The sequence below is a fragment of the Triticum urartu genome, chromosome 2A (assembly GCF_056163025.1).
Source record: "Triticum urartu cultivar PI428250 chromosome 2A, HENAU_Tu73, whole genome shotgun sequence".
Classification (NCBI taxonomy): domain Eukaryota; kingdom Viridiplantae; phylum Streptophyta; class Magnoliopsida; order Poales; family Poaceae; genus Triticum; species Triticum urartu.
This window is the reverse complement of record NC_141874.1, coordinates 669,438,876-669,458,505: the sequence shown is the minus strand read 5'-3', so window position 1 is coordinate 669,458,505 and position 19,630 is coordinate 669,438,876. Positions and strand designations below refer to the sequence as shown.

The following is a 19,630-nucleotide window of genomic DNA, read 5'->3' as shown; positions in this document are numbered from 1 at the left end:
GGATATCACTCACCCAATCCACGTCTACTAGCATAGCATGGCATAATAAGCAAACGTAGAAGTAACTCCCAAAGGTTTCATAATAATACAGGTGATAGGTACTACCTCATCTAGTTCCCATCCCACAATTTAATTAGATCCTAATCATGCAATGTGAGAGGATTGATCTAATGCAATAAAACATGGGTTGTAGAAAAGGTATGATCAAAGTGTTACTTGCCTTGCTGATGATCCGCGAGACCTAGGGTTTCGAAGTAACAAGTGGCGCAATCCAGGTGATCTATCGCAGACAAACAACAAGCACACAATAAGTACTCATCTAATGCACAATTAAAACTCGAACAAGAGAACGAACCAGAAAATTCAACTTAAGAACTCCGGTTGCAACGAAAGAAAGAACCGATTCTAGAAAGAAACAACTCGGTTCTAGAAAGTTGAAACTAGGTCAAATTTTACTGTAGCAAAAGCTAGTTCAAGTTGATTAGATGGAACGGCGGTTTCGAAACGAAACTCCAGGCGCTTGAATCACCTGATTCCGATAAATGAGCGAGAAGAAAGACTAGAACGAAGATCGGATCTGAGATCGCGATCGCGGAATAAATCTGACAGAAAGAAAAGAAGAATGGTTGAACGAACGGACGTTCGTTAACCTAGAAGAATCCGGTGATCACGTTCGTTAGGACGAAGGGTCCGGCGAACAGTCCAAAGGCAACTAAATCGGAAAAGAAAACGAATCTGATCTAGGGTTTCGGAAAAGAAAACCGAACAAAAAACCGATCTAGAAAACCGGAGCGGTTTAGAGAAGAACCGGAAAGAAAACGAATCGGAAGAGAAGAAAAGAATCAGAACAATTAGAAGAAAACGATCCGAGGACAAAGAGACGCGGAGCAACCTCCGGCGAGGTCTCCGGCGGCGTGGCGTAGGGCGGCGGCGGCGCTAGGCAAGGTGCGGCGGCGGCGGGTGAGGGGCGCGGGGTGCGGCGCGGCTTGGGAGGAGAGAGGGGCTTGGGTTTTGGTGTGAGGAGAGGGGGGGTGTGGGGGTATTTATATAGGTGAGGGGAGGGGGAATTACTTGGGGTAGGGGGCAAGAAATAAAGTAGGAATAGGAAAACAAAACAAAGGAAAGGGGAGGGGGCTACCGGCCAGAGTCCCTGCTGGGACTCGGCTTTGACCGAGTGGAGGCGGCGGCCTCGCCTGGCATGGCGCGTGCGCGGCTGGGCTGGGGCCTGGCCGGACGGCCTGCTGGCTGGGCCTTGGCCCAAGGCGCTGCTCTCTCTTTTTTTTAAAATGGTTCTGCGCAGAAAAACAAAAAGAAAACTAACTAAACGAACTCCGAAAAATCTAAAGTAAATTTTCCCCGAATACTAAAAATGAGCCGAACAAAATGAACTTTCCTCCGGACCTAAAATGCAATTTTTGAAAACGCGCATTTTTCCCTATCCAAATAAAATGCGAATAAACACCAAAAACCAAAATTTGACTTATTCATTAAATCTTCATTTTTTCCTAACTTTGGGAAAGTCATATTATTCCCTCTCTCATATATTTTGACACCGGAAAATAATTGAAGATAAAATAAATAAATCAAATGATCCTCTTTTCAAAATTTGAGAAAACTCTCAAATATGAAAATAACGAAATCTCCAACTCTCTCCGTGGGTCCTTGAGTTGCGTGAAATTTCTGGGATCAACAAAAAATGCAAGAAATATGATATGCATGATGATCTAGTGTATAACATACCAAATTGAAAATTTGGGATGTTACACTACGGCTCCCTACAAGAGAAGAGAAGATTCTCCAAAAAGAAGAAGCAAAGAATCACCACCAAGAGAGAGAAGGAGTAGAGATGATCGTTATGAACGAAGTGTAACATCCCAAATTTTCAATTTGGAATGTTATACACTAGATCATCATGCATATCATATTTTCTTGCATTTGGTTGATCCTAGAAATTTCACGCAACTCAAGGACCTTCGGAGAGAGTTGGAGATTTCGTTATTTTCATATTTGAGTTCTCTCAAATTTTGAAAAGAGGATCATTTGATTTATTTTATTTTATCTTCAATAATTTTTCCAATATCAAAATATGAGAGAGGGAATAATATGACTTTCCCAAAACTGAGGAAAAATGAAGATTTAATAAATAGATCAAATTTTGGTTTTGCCGGAGTTTTTATTTGCATTTTATTTGGATAGGGAAAAATGCGCGTTTTCAAAAATTGCATTTTTAGGTCCGGAGAAAGTTCATTTTGTTCGGCTCATTTTTAGGAGTCGGGGAAAATTTACTTTAGAATTTTTGGAGCCCGTTTAGATTTTCTTTTCTTTTGTTTTCTGCGCGCAGAACCGTTTAAAAAAAAAGAGCCAGGCCAGCCGGGCCAAGGCCCAGCCAGCCGGCCACCGCCCAGCCCAGCCGCGCGTGCGCGCCAGGCAGCCAGGCGAGGCGCCAGCCGCCGCCGCCTCTTGCTTGCTAGGCCGAATCCTAGTAGGTTAGCCCCTCCTATTTCCTTGTTTCGTTTTTCCTAGTAGGACTTTAGTCCTACTCCCTTTCCTCTTTTTTTCCTTTTTCCTATTCTATTTCTTGCCCCCTACCCCAAGTCTCCTCACCCCTCACCTATATAAATACCCCAACACCCCCCCTCTAAACCCATCAAATCAAACCCCAAGCCCTCCACCGCGCGCCTCACCCGCCGCCGCCGCACCACACCCGCGCCGCCCCACACCCGCGCCGCCACCGCACCTTGCCCCGCCGCCGCCGCCTACGCCACGCCGCCGGAGCCCCTCGCCGGAGACCTCGCCGGAGGTTGCCCCGCGTCTCTTTTCCTCGGATCGTTTTCTTCTAATCGTTCCGATTCTTTTCTTCTCTTCTGATTCGTTTTCTTTCCGGTTCTTCTCTCAACCGTTCCGGTTTTCTAGATCGGTTTTTTGTTCGGTTTTCTTTTCCGAAACCCTAGATCGGATTCGTTTTCTTTTCCGATTTAGTTGCCTTTGGACCGTTCGCCGGACCGTTCGTCCTAACGAACGTGATCACCGGATTCTTCTAGGTTAACGAACGTCCGTTCGTTTAACCGTTTGTCTCTTTCTTCTCGTCGGATTTATTCCGCGATCGCGATCTTAGATCCGATCTTCGTTCTAGTTTATCTTCTCGCTCGTTTATCGGAATCAGGTGATTCAAGCGCCTGGAGTTTCGTTTCGAAACCGCCGTTCCGTCTAATCAACTTAAACAAGTTTTTGCCCCGGTAAAATTTGACCTAGTTTCAACTTGCTAGAACCGAGTTGTTTTCTTCCGCCGTTTGTTTTTCCGTTTCTTTTCTGGTTCGTTCTCTTGTTCGAGTTTTACCTGTGCATTAGATGAGTACTTATTGTGTGCTTGTTGTTTGTCTGCGATAGATCACCCGGATTGCGCCGCTTGTTACTTCGAAACCCTAGGTCTCGCGGATCATCAGCAAGGCAAGTAACACTTTGATCATACCTTTTCTAAAACCCATGTTTTATTGCATTAGATCAATCCTCTCACACTGCATGATTAGGATCTAATTAAATTGTGGGATGGGAAGTAGATGAGGTAGTACCTATTACCTGTTTTATTATGAAACCTTTGGGAGTTACTTCTACGTTTGCTTATTATGCCATGCTATGCTAGTAGACGTGGATTGGGTGAGTGATATCCGTGACAGATGTGAGTTGATAATTTTAATGGTTTATCTAAGGTGGCAACTTAAACACACATCTGGGTGGATTGAGGCACCTGATGTCTATCAGGACTTGCCTGTTTTTTTTCGGATCGCCACCCAGGCTCAAAGGGATCATAAGATCTTTCATGCTAGAAACTTCCGTGTGCAGCCACAAGCCATTATGGGCTCTGGCATAGTTGACTAAGTCATGCGAACTCTTACGGGGTGGACTAGCAGATGTAGGGGATGTAGGTGTACCGGTCTACCCCACATGTAAGGTGCTAGTGCTTCTGAAAGACTGTGTCTCGGTCATCCGTCTTCTCAAACACCCTGTAGTGCGAGAAACCAAACGGAGGCGATCGAGTCTTGTGGGGAAAAGTGCGCAAACCTCTGCAGAGTGTACAAACTAATCATGATTAGCCGTGTCCCCGGTTATGGACATCTTGAGTATCTAGTACTTGAATATCATTTGAATCTCAACATGTTACTTCTAATTAATGTTGTTGGATTTTTAATTATTTTTAATTGGGATCGAGAATGTTGTCAACCATTCTCAATGTTTCACAACCACCATGATAGTTAAATAAATGTATTCCTTTGCAGTAGAGAAAAATTGGCTTTACGCAAAACTGTAACCATAGAGCTTTTCCACCAGCCATATATGCATATAGTATAGCTATTTCATTCCATTACTCTCTATGTGTTACATTGCCAGCATATTCCATGTGCTGACCCGTTTTCGGGCTGCAACTTCTCATGTTGCAGACTTTTCAGACGATGAGTAAAGTGCTTTTAGGTCGTGGTTCTATACTCAGTGATGTCGTTGGAGTTGATGGACCCATTTATCTTCCGAGTCTTCCGCTGTTATCGACACTAGATGGCCTTAAGCCATATTTATTGTAATAAGTTCTCTTTGAGACAATGATATAATAAGTGTGTGATTGCCACTCTGCTATAAATCCTTCGATGTACTGTGTGGTGTCAGCATTACTGATCCAGGGATGACACCTGAGCAAAGAGTGCTTGATCCATTCGGGTCGGGTCGCGACACGAAGGTACTCACGGAGAAGCAAGGATTCGGAAAGGAAGGAAAAATCATCAAGGAGCTACACAAAACGAAGACATCAAGCTCATGTTGGTGAATGGGTATCCGGCTCTGACTCCGACAGCCACTCCGAGAGAAGTTATCACTCCGACTCCGAAGATACTCAAGATGAAGGTGTTGCCGGTCTAGCACTTGTGTCAACCAACTCCCACGACATATTTGACTCACCAAATGAAGGAATTGGAAGATGCTTCATGGTCAAAGGTCCTAAGGTAACACACCCCGAGTATGTTGATTTCAATAGTGATGAGGATGACTTGTTAGGTGATGATTTGCTTGTTGACAACTCTAGTGATGAATACTATGATGAAACGTCAATTAATCATGCTAATCAAGATAAAACGAATGACAATGATAAGGAGAAGATTGAGGCTCTAACTAAAGAACTAAACACTCTTAAGTTAGCTCATGAAACTATCTTCGAAGATCATCGAGAACTTTTAAGAGCTCATGAGAAATTACGCTTTGAAAAGCTCAATCTTGAGCAAGAGCATGAGTTCTCAAAAGCAATCAATGATGATCTCCGCAAGAAAAGTTCTTCTTACATTGCCAAGCGTTTACTCTTATCCACTTACATGCCTCAAGTCAAGTCTAGTAACAAGAACAAGAAAGATTCTTCCTCTAGCAGTAACAATGATCATGCTAAATCCAATATTGTTGCTTCTAGTAGTTCTCTTGATTCCACTAATGGTTCTCTTAGCCAAGTTACACTTGAGAAAGAAAATAGCTTATTGAAGGGAATTATAGAGAAAGGAGTGTACAAAAGCCTTGCCGGGAGTAAGCAATTCGAGGAAATTGTGCGCAAGCAAGGAATGCACCGGAAGAATCAAGGTGTTGGTTTTGAACGAAAGTTCAATGCCAATGGAGTTGAGTGGGAAGAAGATCAATACCCCAAGACAAAGTTTGTTCCTCAACAAGACAAGTATGATACTTCTTTCAAGGGGACACAAGCTCAAGATGATCTTCCACCACAAGACTACAAGCAAAAAGGCAAGGACAAGCTTCAAGAGGAAATTGATGCATTTGAAGAAGCTCCTAAGACCTTAGTCAAGTGGATTCCCAAGACTACTTCAAGTTCCACTTCATCAAGTACGACTACAACTCCAAGGATTCCCATCAAGATGGTGTGGATCGAAAAGAAGAAGAACTAGAGAGTTCTTGAGGGTGACTGCGCCAACATACTTCACTCTTATCATTTTGGCAAGAACAAGTGCAATCAACTTCCATATCTTGCACTAGTTCAAGGAGTCACAAACCCTCTTGTTGGTAACACAAGGGACAAGGTAACCTAAAAGTCTTCATGGACATCATCTTGTGTGTACATCACTCTATGTCTATGGATATCCTTGTTTGTTCCTTGTGGGACTAACCCATGTAGGTATTGAAAGTGCAATTCACTCAAATGGATAGCTCCAAGTGATCTACATCAACATTGAGCATCCACATCTTCAACATCTACATGAAGTCATCATCAACAAAACCCGAGGTTAGTTCATCCCTCTAAGGGGGGATATCACATCTAGGGGGAGCTTTACTCTAAGACTTGAGCTAAAGCAACTCTAAAGATGTGAACACAACAATGCTTTATGTAAAAGTGGTAACCCCACTTGAGCTTAAACGATGAGTATGACCTATGATCAAGTGTTCTCACTTGACTCCTAAGTCAATATACTCATATATAGATGACCTTGTCATCGCAAATTGCTTGATAGATGCTAGAATTGGTTGTGCATGCCTTGTCACATATTTCATTTGCCATCTTATTGTGTGAGCATGCTGGTTGCATATTTTACTCATTCGAGGACATCCACTTGTTGTTTTTGATTGTTTGGTTTTATTTCCTTTTGCCAAGTGGATGGACAAGAATGCCTAAGAACCTCCTCTTATGCTTTTCTCGTCTCAAACTCTATTCATGCTACATCACAAAATTTGATCAAGTCAGATTCGAACCACTCTGTGTGAGGAGCGCTCGGAGTCCCCGATTCGTCATAGACTTAAACTTCCAAAACCTCTTTATGATTCTCGGTCTGACCGATACCCTACTTTCGGTCCTACCGAGATCATTAAGTTGATCTAGGTTTTCGATCTCGGTGCAACCAATTTGAACCATTCGGTCACACCGAGTTGCAACAACTGTATACAGTCTTGCATCTCGGTGCCACCGAGTTGTTCCACTCGGTCACACCGACAGGGTCGGGCTATATATAGTCACGGGCAAAAATTGGAAATTTCTCCGAACCCCTTCGCCCGCGCGATAGCCTGCTCTGCCAACTTGGTCTCCGGATCATCTCCTCGCCGCCAGCCGCCTCCAGTCGCTGGTCTCCATCGCCGTCAACGGAAATTCAACCCCGCCGTTGCCGCCGTAGCGAGTCTCCGCCGAACTAGGGTATGGACTCGATCTTTGTGCTATTCCCCAATCCGATTCTTAGCACATTGTGATCATCATGATTCTTGCCACGTTTGTTAAACTTCTATCCAGTCAATGAACTCGTAGATTAGGTTTAATTCGAAAATTTTAGGGTTAGGTTTCCGCCGAAACCATCTCGGACCCACCGAGTTGAAAAACTCGGTCCCACCGATTTGGCTTATGCCATTGCACAAGTCAGACTCGGTCTGACCGAGAATTACTTATCGGTGTGACCGATTTTGGAACTCTGTGAAACCCTAGCAGTCTCGGTGCCACCGAACTGTGACTCGGTCTGACCGAGTTCACTAGTTTAGGTTCCAAAACTGCTTCGGTATCACCGAGTTTAGAAATTGGTAGATCCGAGATGCTTTCAGTGGGAAACTAAAACTAAGTTTTTGAATTATTCTTTTGCAAAAATCTCTGCATTTTGTGATGCTTATCCACTCTATCTCATCCATAACCTATTCACAGGGTCAGCAGTCGGAGTTTGCAACATGTCTGATCAGAGTGATAGCCAGAACTTGTCTGAACAGCAAGTGCAGATGAGTGAGGGCACTAGTCCCTCAAGTTCTTCAGATGATGGCAGCAGAAGTACTCCTAACAATCTGCCTAAAGCTGCCACAAGACAGAGAAAGAAGAGAACCTCAGACTCAGAAGATGAGGATTATGTGGCAGAAGAGGAAGCAACTTCCAAGAGAGTTGAGCCAGCACAGGGCATAAAACCAGGGATGAAGATCAAAAAGCCAGCAGGCAGGCAGCCTATGTCAAAGGCCAGAGCTTCAACTGAGAAGCCCACTCCCATTGAGCCAGTTGTTGCTGAAGGCAAGAAGAGGAAAGAAAGGGTGAAGAAAACTGTAGCCAGAATGCTTGGCAAGGCTTCCATCATGGAAGATGGTGAGGAAGAAGAAGAGGTAGCTGCACCAGCACCTAAGGCACCCAAGCTAATGGGTGATGCCATAAGATCAGGGGCAGCTGCTTCCAAGGCCAAGCCAGCTCCAAAGCCAAAACCAAAGAGGAATACAAGAAGCATCCCAGCTGCTGAGAAGAACAAGGACCCAGCGCCTGACACTGCAGAAGAAGAGGAAGAGCAAGTTCTCAGAAAACTCAAGCCCAAGATCCCAGACCACAACGATGCTCATCCTGTGGCTGAGGACATGAAGCTCAGGAGAGATTCAGGGCTCCGGAAGTGGAGAGAAGCAGACCCGTATGCTTCAAGGAGGAGGACTGCTGTTGACTACAGGTTCCACACTAAGGAACAGCAGGACTTCTATGAGACAGTCTTATTGGACAAGAAGCCAATTGTATGTGATATGAGATGGGTTGATTGGCAATACATCAAGGACAACGAAGAGTACTACCCTGGAGTGCAAGACAGCTTCAAGGCATGTGGAGTAGAGGACTTTGTTGGGCAGAAGCTCACAAAGTGGAACGAGGAACTCATCATGCAGTTCTACTCCACAGCCCATTTCTATCCAGATGGCAGGATTGTATGGATGTCAGAGGGTATGAGGTACCAGTCTACAGTTGCTGAATGGGCTCAGCTGATCAATGCCCCAGAAGAGCATGAGGATGACTTGGATGTCTATTCCAAGAAGAAGATGGACCACAACTCTATGTCCAACATGTACAAGGAGATTCCCAATGAAGCACTTGACACTTTCAAGTTTGGCTCAGTGCACTATCTTCTGTCAGGGCTGCCAACTATCAATTGGATACTGAGGCACACCCTATTGCCCAAGTCTGGAGATCACAAGATGACCAGGGGCCAAGCGATCAACTTGCTTCATATCTTTGACGTGCCACAGAAATTCAAAGTCATGAGCCTTATGATTGAAACAATCAAGAGGACAGCAGCAGACCAGAAGAGGAGCTGTGGATATGCCCCACAGATTCAGGAGCTCATCAACTCTAAGATGGGCATGGGAATATACTTATTGGACAAGGAACACCTGCCCATCCGTCTAGACTTTGAAGATAATCAAGTTGTTATGACTGAGAATGAGCCATCATCTGCCCAAGCACAAGCCAAGAAGGAGAAGGCGAGGAAGGAGAAAGCTGCCAAGATGCCTACTCAAGAGGAGGCATCTGAATATTTCTTGAAAACCAAACAAGAGCAGCTTGGTTACTTGATTGCATCCACACTGAGGATTGAGCAAGGACTGGCCACCCTCACTCAGAATCAGCAGAGCTTAGAGAGGATCATGGAACAAAAGTTCTATGACTTGGATGTCAAAGTAACAGAGATTCAGTCTGCAGTGGAACAACTTCAGGATGACATGCAGGAGAGGAGAGGCAAGACTACAACTGATGTATTTGCCAGAGTGCCAAGAGCTCAGAGATCACATGCAGTGCCAGTTGCTGACACCAGAGCCACCACTTCTGCACCAGCTACAGCCTCAGTTCTACCAGCTCCAGCATCTACTTCAGCCTCAACTCCAACCACGTCTACAGAAGGCTTCGTCCTTGGAGTGCTCCAGACTCCACCACCACCAGAAGATCAAGCCTGAGCGTCGATCTAGCACTATGCATTTTCTAGGAACTTTTTGGTAACTTGTTGCCAAAGGGGGAGAAAAATGTATAGATCATAGGCTTCGAGAGAGAGAGAGTGTTGCTTTTTTCTCTCTTGTTTTATTTGGTGGTTTTTCGAACTTTGTTTGGTTTTGTGTGAGATACTATATCATTGCTCGTGAGACATTGATGATCATGTGTTTGATCATAAGCTACACTTAATGTTTGCTTAATATTATCATCTCATCTATCTTATGTGATCATTCACTATTCTTGGTAATGAGTGCATGTATTTCATTCTTATCATTTTAAGCGCTCCACCAAGATGTATGTGACATGGAAGAGTAACCCATGACTCTAACTCTTTGTGCATTTGCAGTCCAAAGCAAATTTTAAATATGCACAAAATTAGGGGGAGCTCTTACTTGTCACATACTTCTCAAAGCGACGATATATTTCATGCTTATTATCATTTGTCGAAGCTTTGATCTATATGTTGTCATCAATTACCAAAAAGGGGGAGATTGAAAGTGCAACTATCCCTAGGTGGTTTTGGTAATTCATAACAACATATAGCTCATTGAGCTAATGCTATTCCAAGATGACTATTTCAGGAAAGCTCAATGATTGGCATGGCATGGATGTGAAAGTGGAACCCTCAAATTGCTAAGGACAAAGGATTGGCTCAAGCTCAAAAGCTCAAGACTCTTCATTTTATATTTTAGTGATCCAAGATCACATTGAGTCTTTAGGAAAAGCCAATACTATCAAGGAGGGATGAGGTGTTGCTTAATGAGCCTCTTGCTTCATGTGCTTAGTGATATGCTCCAAAACCCTCAACTACTTTCCCATATCCACATATGACCTAAACCCTAAGCCAAACTCGGTCCTACCGATTCTTTCTATCCGGCGCCACCGAGTTTCACTTGTCATAAGCCACTGCCAAACCCTAGCAATTCGGTTCTACCGATAGGGATCTCGGTCTCACCGAGATGGGATTGCAAACTCTCTGTTTCCCTTTCGTAACTTTTCGGTCTCACCGAAAGAGCGAATCGGTCCCACCGAGATTGCAATGTAAACTCTTTGTTTCCCTTTTGTAACTTTTCGGTCTCACCGAAAGAGCGAATCGGTCCCACCGAGTTTGCCTGACCAACTCTCTAGTTAGCTTATTACCAAACTCGGTCTCACCGAGTTTGTGTAATTGGTCTCACCGAGGTTATGTTATGCCCAAACCCTAACCATATCGGTCCTACCGAGTTGCATGTCAGTCCCACCGAAAATCTCTAACGGTCACTAGGTTTACCTTTTCGGTCCGACCGAGTTTGTTGATTCGGTCCCACCGAGATTGGAAAACTGTGTGTAACGGTTGGATTTTGTGTGGAGGCTATATATACCCCTCCACCTCCTCTTCATTCATGGAGAGAGCCATCAGAACACATACACAATTCCAACTCATATGTTCTGAGAGAGAACCACCTACTCATGTGTTGAGACCAAGATATTCCATTCCTACCATATGAATCTTGATCTCTAGCCTTCCCCAAGTTGCTTTCCACTCAAATCTTCTTTCCACAAAATCCAAATCCTATGAGAGAGAGTTGAGTGTTGGGGAGACTATCATTTGAAGCACAAGAGCAAGGAGTTCATCATCAACACACCATTTGTTACTTCTTGGAGAGTGGTGTCTCCTAGATTGGCTAGGTGTCACTTGGGAGCCTCCGACAAGATTGTGGAGTTGAACCAAGGAGTTTGTAAGGGCAAGGAGATCGCCTACTTCGTGAAGATCTACCGCTAGTGAGGCAAGTCCTTCGTGGGCGATGGCCATGGTGGGATAGACAAGGTTGCTTCTTCGTGGACCCTTCGTGGGTGGTTGCTTCTTCGTGGACCCTTCGTGGGTGGAGCCCTCCGTGGACTCGTGCAACCATTACCCTTCGTGGGTGGAGCCCTCCGTGGACTCGCGCAACTGTTACCCTTCGTGGGTTGAAGTCTCCATCAACGTGGATGTAGGATAGCACCACCTATCCGAACCACGGGAAAAACATCCGTGTCTCCAATTGCGTTTGAATTCTCCAAACCCTTCCCTTTACATTCTTGCAAGTTGCATGCTTTACTTTCCGCTGCCAATATACTCTTTGCATGCTTGCTTGAATTGTGTGATGATTGCTTGACTTGTCCTACAATAGCTAAAATCTGCCAAGAACTAAAATTGGGAAAAGGTTAAGTTTTTATTTGGTCAAGTAGTCTAATCACCCCCCCTCTAGACATACTTTCGATCCTACAGTCGTGCCGAGACACCACGTGATGATCGGGTGTGATAAGCTCTACGTTCATCTACAACGGGTGCAACCAGTTTTGCACACGCAGAATACTTGGGTTAAACTTGACGAGCCTAGCATATGCAGATATGGCCTCGGAACACTAAGACCGAAAGTTCGAGCGTGAATCATATAGTAGATATGATCAACATAGTGATGTTCACCATTGAAAACTACTCCATCTCACGTGATGATCGGACATGGTTTAGTATTTCTGGATCACGTGATCACTTAGATGATTAGAGGGATGTCTATCTAAGTGGGAGTTCTTAAGTAATATGATTAACTGAACTTTAATTTATCATGAACTTAGTACCTGATAGTATTTTGCATGTCTATGTTGTTTTAGATAAATGGCCCATGCTACTGTTCCGTTGAATTTTAATGCGTTCCTAGAGAAAGCTAAGTTGAAAGATGATGGTAGCAACTACACAGACTGGGTCCGTAACATGAGGATTATCCTCATTGCAGCACAGAAGAATTATGTCCTGGAAGCACCGCTGGGTGCCAGTCTTGCTGCAGATGCTGCTGATGACATTAAGAATGTCTGGCAGAGTAAAACTGATGACTACTCGATAGTTCAATGTGCCATGCTTTACGGCTTAGAACCGGGACTTCAACGACGTTTTGAACGTCATGGAGCATATGAGATGTTCCAGGAGTTGAAGTTAATATTTCAAGCAAATCCCCGAATTGAGAGATATGAAGTCTCCAATAAGTTCTGTAGCTGCAAGATGGAGGAGAATAGTTCTGTCAGTGAACATATACTCAAAATGTCTGGGTATCATACTCACTTGACTCAACTGGGAGTTAATCTTCCTGTTGATAGTGTCATTGACAGAGTTCCTCAATCACTGCCACCAAGCTACAAAAGCTTCCTGATGAACTATAATATGCAAGGGATGAATAAGACAATTCCCGAGCTATTCGCAATGCTAAAGGCAGCGGAGGTAGAAATCAAGAAGGAGCATCAAGTGTTGATGGTCAACAAGACCACCAGTTTCAAGAAAAAGGGTAAAAGGAAGAAGAAGGGGAACTTAAAGAAGAACAGCAAACAAGTTGCTGCTCAGGAGAAGAAACCCAAGTCTGGACCTAAGCCTGATACTGAGTGCTTCTACTGCAAACAGACTGGTCACTGGAAGCGGAACTGCCCCAAGTATTTTGCGGATAAGAAGGATGGCAAGGTGAACAAAGGTATATGTGATATACATGTTATTGATGTGTACCTTACCAGAGCTCGCAGTAGCACCTAGGTATTTGATACTATTTCTGTTGCTAATATTTGCAACTTGAAATAGGGACTACGGATTAAGCGAAGACTGACTAAGGACGAGGTGACGATGCGCGTGGGAAATGGTTCCAAAGTCGATGTGATCGCCGTCGGCACGCTACCTCTAAATCTACCTTCGGGATTAGTTTTAGACCTAAATAATTGTTATTTGGTGCCAGCGTTAAGCATGAACATTATATCTGGATCTAGTTTGATGCGAGACGGTTATTCATTTAAATCTGAGAATAATGGTTGTTCTCTTTATATGAGTAATATCTTTTATGGTCATGCACCCTTGAAGAGTGGTCTATTTTTGTTGAATCTCGATAGTAGTGATACACATATTCATAATGTTGCAGCCAAAAGATGCAGAGTTGATAATGGTAGTGCAACTTATTTGTGGCACTTCCGTTTGGGTCATATTGGTATAAAGCGCATGAAGAAACTCCATACTGATGGGCTTTTGGAATCACTTGATTATGAATCACTTGGTACTTGCGAACCATGCCTTATGGGCAAGATGACTAAAACGCCATTCTCCGGAACTATGGAGCGAGCAACAGATTTGTTGGAAATCATATATACTGATGTATGTGGTCCGATGAATATTGAGGCTCGCGGCAGGTATCGTTATTTTCTCACCTCCACAGATGATTTGAGCAAATATGGGTATATCTACTTAATGAAACATAAGTCTGAAACATTTGAAAAGTTCAAAGAATTTCAGAGTGAAGTGGAAAATCATCGTAACAAGAAAATAAAGTTTGTACGATCTGATCGTGGAGGAGAATATTTGAGTTACGAGTTTGGTCTACATTTGAAACAATGCGGAATAATTTCCCAACTCACGCCACCCGGAACACCACAGCGTAATGGTGTGTCCGAACGTCGTAATCGTACTTTACTAGATATGGTGCGATCTATGATGTCTCTTACTGATTTACTGCTATCACTACTAGGAAAAGGGCTAAAGATAGGATTGACACTAATGGCGCACCAGAGTAGTGGTGCGCCACTACTATATACTAATGGCGCACCTGGTGGAGATACGCCATTAGTGTGGAAGACACTAATGGCGCACCAGGCAAACGGTGCGCCACTAGTAAAACAAATTTTTTTTCATTTTTCCAAACATACTAATGGCGCATCCTGGGAAAGTGCGCCATTAGTAGTTAGAACTACTAATGGCGCACCGGCGACAGAGTGCGCCAGTAATTTTTTATTTTTTTACTTTTTGGTAAAAAAAACATTGTAATGGCACACCGCTGTTGGGTGCGCCATTAGTAAGCTTCCCCCCCACTCCACCTATTCCCCTCCCTCCCTTCCTCCCCACTCGACCTAACCGTACGCCCCCTCCGCCCCAACCGTACGCCGCCGCCGTGCCTGCACGCCCCCTCCGCCCCCTCCGTCTCCTCCGTCCCCTGCCGCCGCCTCTCCTTCCCTGCCTTCTTCTCCACCCCGCCGCCCCGACCCCCACCACCCCCGCGCCCCCACTACTGCAGCTCCCCCGCGCCGCCGCCCCCGCGCCCCCGCGCCCCCACTACTGCAGCTCCCCCGCGCTGCTGCCCCCGCGCCCTCGCACCCCGAGCCAAAGGAGGAGGACGAGTAGGAGGAGGAGACGGAGGCGGCCGACGCGGAGCAGGAGGCCGCGGAGGACGCGCTGCTGGACCGCGCGCAGGCCCTCATCTCCCGCGTCGTCGAGAAGGAGGCCAACCCCAACCTGCGTCTCATCCACACACTCGCCACCATCCACGTCGTCGAGCGGGAGGCCAGGTAGTCCGCCCATCCCCTCCCTCTCCCCCTTCCGCATGCTGGTAGATAGGAGTAGGAATAGCTTAATGCCGAATCGACCAGCGTAATTAGGCACACAAACTTGTGCTTGCTTGTGCTCATCTAGTTCCGCAACTACTCGCGAGCAACACCGGGATTTCACCCGTCTAAGGCTGAAGGAAGCCATTCATCTATGTAGGTGTGCTCTGCTTCCTGTATATCTGTTCACCCAGCAGTTAGCAGTCGCATCTTGCTTCTCGTCCAAACAAGCAAATTAACGGAGCAAACTCGTGTGCGGTCAGTGATCGAGTTTCAGGCCATCCTGTTCCTATAGACACTCTGCACAAGTTCTTGGATCCTGTTCTTATAGACAGTCTTCACAAGTTCTTGGCTTTTGGGTCAATACATTGTTGCTCTAGTGCATTTTATTGGTAGTGCATTTCACTGCATTTTATATCTATAAGCAAGGTCTCAGTTCTGTAGTTATATTGAAACTGGAGTACTAATATTTACAAAGGGAGTAACTGATAAAAAGCTCATGTTTCTGTACTCTGCTTCTAGTGTCACAGTGAACTAGCGGTAAATTGTAGAAAGTTGTAGCAGGCATTGGCTATTGCCCAGCTGGGGTGTTGGCTAAATTCTTCATTGCATCCTGGCCCATCGTAGAGTAATTTTAGGAGTAACTTGAAATGGAGTATAACTTGCTATGAATTACTCTAGGTCAGTGCCATCCTCTTGTACTCAAGAGTATTTTTGTTACAGTGCCATATAACATCAAACCTACTCCTGCATTTTTCTACTCAGGAGTATAAACTGCATTTTGACAGCGCCATAGATAGTAGGAGTAATAAAAATGCTAAGGTGCCATATAAATATTTGCCTTTTGCTTGGTAGGTGTTTGTGATAATGCTTGCAAGGGGCAAATGTTTAAAAAAATATAAATATTTGAATGGCCAGAGATGGGATGTGCAGGCCATCAAGGGGGCACGACACAGCCTGGGATGAGCTGTGCCACTTTGCTTATTATTCTTTCCTGAGATAAATAGTAATAAAAATGTGCTTGCTAGCTGTTGCCACTTATAGCCACGAGACAAGTTCAGTGTGCTATCATTATCATTAATCATGCCCAGGTTAAAAGACAACAGCAATATGCCCAGGTTAAAAGACAATATCTCTGGTTTTTTGGCAGTAATAATAGCCTCGTCACTATCTACAGTAGAACAGCCTGGGACTACTCAAGCAGTGCAAGCAAGCAAAATTGCAAGCTACTGCTGCTGCAAGCAAATTCTGTTAAAGCTTCCTTGGTTAACATTCTGGTTGTAGTCCTGCTTCTTATTCTTGCTACTGTTGCTGTTGTTATTCTGCTGCTGTTGTGTTGTTACCTGCTGCTGCTGGTTTCTTCTTGCTGCTGCTGCTGTTATGCCTGTATTCACAGCTGCTGCTGCTGTATTTGTGATGATGTTGTACTTGTGATGATGCTACTTATGATCTTTTGAAATGACCCATTGGCGACTTCATTACGCGGGGATAATGATTTTGCAGGTACCCCGAGAGGTCCTTGAGTTTGCCGGAATGTCGATAACTTCCGTTCTGGCAAATTCGGGTACTCCATATGTTTTATGATCTGTTGTAAGGGTACTAATTGGTCTCTTCTGCTGCTTATCAGAGATGGCGGGAAGCAGCCACCGCCGCTCTGTGACACCGCAGTATGAGTTGGATGCTTCCGAGTTCTTCACTATCATACTTGGGACTTCAGTATCATCCATGAGGCAGGTATATAAAACGAGAGATCTCCCCTTCACCCATCTCATTATGATATCTGTTGTTTGCCTACATCACTCATTGTCCCAAACTGCAGAGGCTGCCTGACAGTTTTATGAACATGCTGATGGGTGAAGATCCGCCAAATAATGTGAAGCTGCGACAGGCCGGCAGCGGGTTTCGCAGGCTGTGGGATGTGGAGTTGATGATCAAGGAGGGCCACATGTACTTGTCTCGTGGGTGGGAGAAGTTCTACCGTGCCTACGACCTGCGGCTGGGGTACTTCCTTCTCTTCATGTACGACGACGACGCCACCATGTTCATCGTGAAGGTGTTCGACGCGACTATGTGTCGCATGCGCTACGCTGAAGATTATGATGCCGGTACGTTCTTCCTCTTCTTATTCCTCTACATTTGGCTTTGTCTCACATCGATTGTTAACGGTCATTGTTGCATTTGGACAGGTAATGGGAGAAACAACAGCGACAATGGCTACAGCCAAAGCAGTAGCGACCATGGCTGTAGCGAAAGCAGCAGTGATTCTGGCAGCAGCATAGACAACAAGAAGGATGATCCGGACTGGAGTGCAGGAGAAGAGTAGTAGAGTGGGGATGAGGAGCTGTAGGATGACGATGGGCATCAGGCTGAGGATGACCTAGCGCTGGTGGTGGCTGACAAAGGGCAAGAGATGGTGGTGGCTGACCAAGGGCAAGAGATGGTGGTGGCTGACCATGGGCAAGAGATGGAGGTGGCTGAGGATGACCTAGCGATGGTCGTGCCTGAAGGTGGCCTCGCGATGGTGGTGGTGCCTGACAATGACCACGCACCGGTGGTGGCGCCGGCGATCCCACAGCTGGGCGACATGACCACGCTAATTGAGGTAGAAGACTACATCCCACTGCCTCCACCGCCTCGCCGCTCTTGGCGCATCAGGCTGAGGAAGGAGAAGGAGAAGAACAATGCATGAGAACTGAACTTTGTCAGGTATGTCAGATCTCTAAAATGATATATATATACTTAGTTACCTATGTTATCTCTAATATGCTTAGTTTCCTATAGGTTAGCTTCATTTTACCTAAGTTGGCTCTAATATGCTAACTTAGAGCTTATATGCTTAGTTTCCTATAGGTTAGCTCCAAAATAACTTATGTTAGCACAAAATGATCAAGTTTACATAATAAGCTTATAGTCTTTTTCTTATTCTTCTTCTTTTCCAAAATGACATAGGTTAGCTTCATTTTACCTAAGTTGGCTCTAATATACTAACTTAGAGCTTATATGCTTAGTTTCCTATAAGTTAGCTCCAAAATAACTTATGTTAGCACAAAATGATCAAGTTTACATAATAAGCTTATAGTCTTTTTCTTATTCTTCTTCTTTTCCAAAATGACATAGGTTAGCTTCATTTTACCTAAGTTGGCTCTAATATACTAACTTAGAGCTTATATGCTTAGTTTCCTATAGGTTAGCTCCAAAATAACTTATGTTAGCACAAAATGATCAAGTTTACATAATAAGCTTATAGTCTTCTTCTTATTCTTCTTCTTTTCCAAAATTCTTCTTATTCTTCTTCTAGTGTTCTTCTTCTTCTAGTATTCTTCTAGTCTTCTTCTTTTTCTTCTTCTAACTTCTTGTTTATCATTTTGCAGATTTGATTTAATTCACGGAAGCTTGCATGGATGGAGTGCTTCTTTTCCATTTGTGTTTTTATTTTGTATCAATGTGAAACTTTTGTGAATTGATGGATAACGGTGTTGGATGAACAATGTGAAACTTTTGTAATATGTAATGATGGAACTATGTGTTGGCTATGTATGTATATATGATGGAACTTGTGTGTTGGCTATGTATGTATATAAGATGGAACTTGTGTGTTGGCTATGATTGTTATATGGATGCTTGTTGTATATATATATATATATATATGTTGGATATCTCATAGGTGAAATAGTGACCTGAGATTAAGAAAAAAAATTAAAAAATTTGTTACTAATGGCGCACTACCATGTGGTGCGCCATTAGTATAGCAGACACTAGTGGCGCACCGTGGGCAAAACTAATGGCGCACTTCCAGGTGCGCCATAGTATACCAGATACTAATGGCGCACCAGTGGTGCGCCATTAGTAAAAAATTCTAGTGGCGTGATACTAATGGCGCACCAGTGATGCGCCATTAGTAGGCAAAACTGGTGCACCATTAGTAGCCCTTTTCCTAGTAGTGTATCGTTCTGGGGTTATGCTTTAGAGACGGCTGCATTCACGTTAAATAGGGCACCATCAAAATCTGTTGAGACGACGCCTTATGAACTATGGTTTGGCAAGAAACCAAAGTTGTCATTTCTTAAAGTTTGGGGCTGCAATGCTTATGTGAAAAAGCTTCAACCTGATAAGCTCGAACCCAAATCGGAGAAATGTGTCTTCATATGATACCCAAAGGAAACTGTTGGGTACACCTTCTATCACAGATCCGAAGGAAAGACTTTTGTTGCTAAGAATGGATCCTTTCTAGAGAAGGAGTTTCTCTCAAAAGAAGTGAGTGGGAGGAAAGTAGAACTTGATGAGGTAACTGTACCTGCTCCCTTATTGGAAAGTAGTTCATCACAGAAACCGGTTCCTGTGACATCTACAACAATTAGTGAGGAAGCTAATGATGATAATCATGAAACTTCAGATCAAGTTACTACTGAACCTCGTAGGTCAACCAGAGTAAGATCCGCACCAGAGTGGTATGGTAATCCTGTTCTGGAGGTCATGTTGCTAGACCATGACGAACCTACGAACTATGAGGAAGCGATGATGAGCCCAGATTCCGCAAAATGGCTT

General features: G+C 44.3%; 1 protein-coding gene across 1 annotated transcript; it reads left to right on the top strand.

Annotated features, from left to right (window-relative positions):
* Window positions 1–16,714: 16,714 nt before the first annotated feature.
* LOC147986580 (B3 domain-containing protein Os03g0212300-like) lies at window positions 16,715–17,408 on the top strand. Its single transcript, XM_087542067.1, has 3 exons — window positions 16,715–16,819; window positions 16,905–17,190; window positions 17,272–17,408. The coding sequence occupies exons 1-3, from the start codon at window positions 16,715–16,717 to the stop codon at window positions 17,406–17,408; spliced, it is 528 nt and encodes a 175-aa protein (XP_087398193.1).
* The last annotated feature ends 2,222 nt before the right edge of the window (window positions 17,409–19,630 follow it).

Bases quoted from the DNA above. Each gene is read 5' to 3' on its own strand.
- LOC147986580 (XM_087542067.1), top strand. From the start codon at position 16,715: ATGGCGGGAAGCAGCCACCGCCGCTCTGTGACACCGCAGTATGAGTTG. The intron at 16,820-16,904 runs GTATATAAAACG...CCCAAACTGCAG, and splicing joins CAGTATCATCCATGAGGCAG to AGGCTGCCTGACAGTTTTAT. The intron at 17,191-17,271 runs GTACGTTCTTCC...GCATTTGGACAG, and splicing joins CGCTGAAGATTATGATGCCG to GTAATGGGAGAAACAACAGC.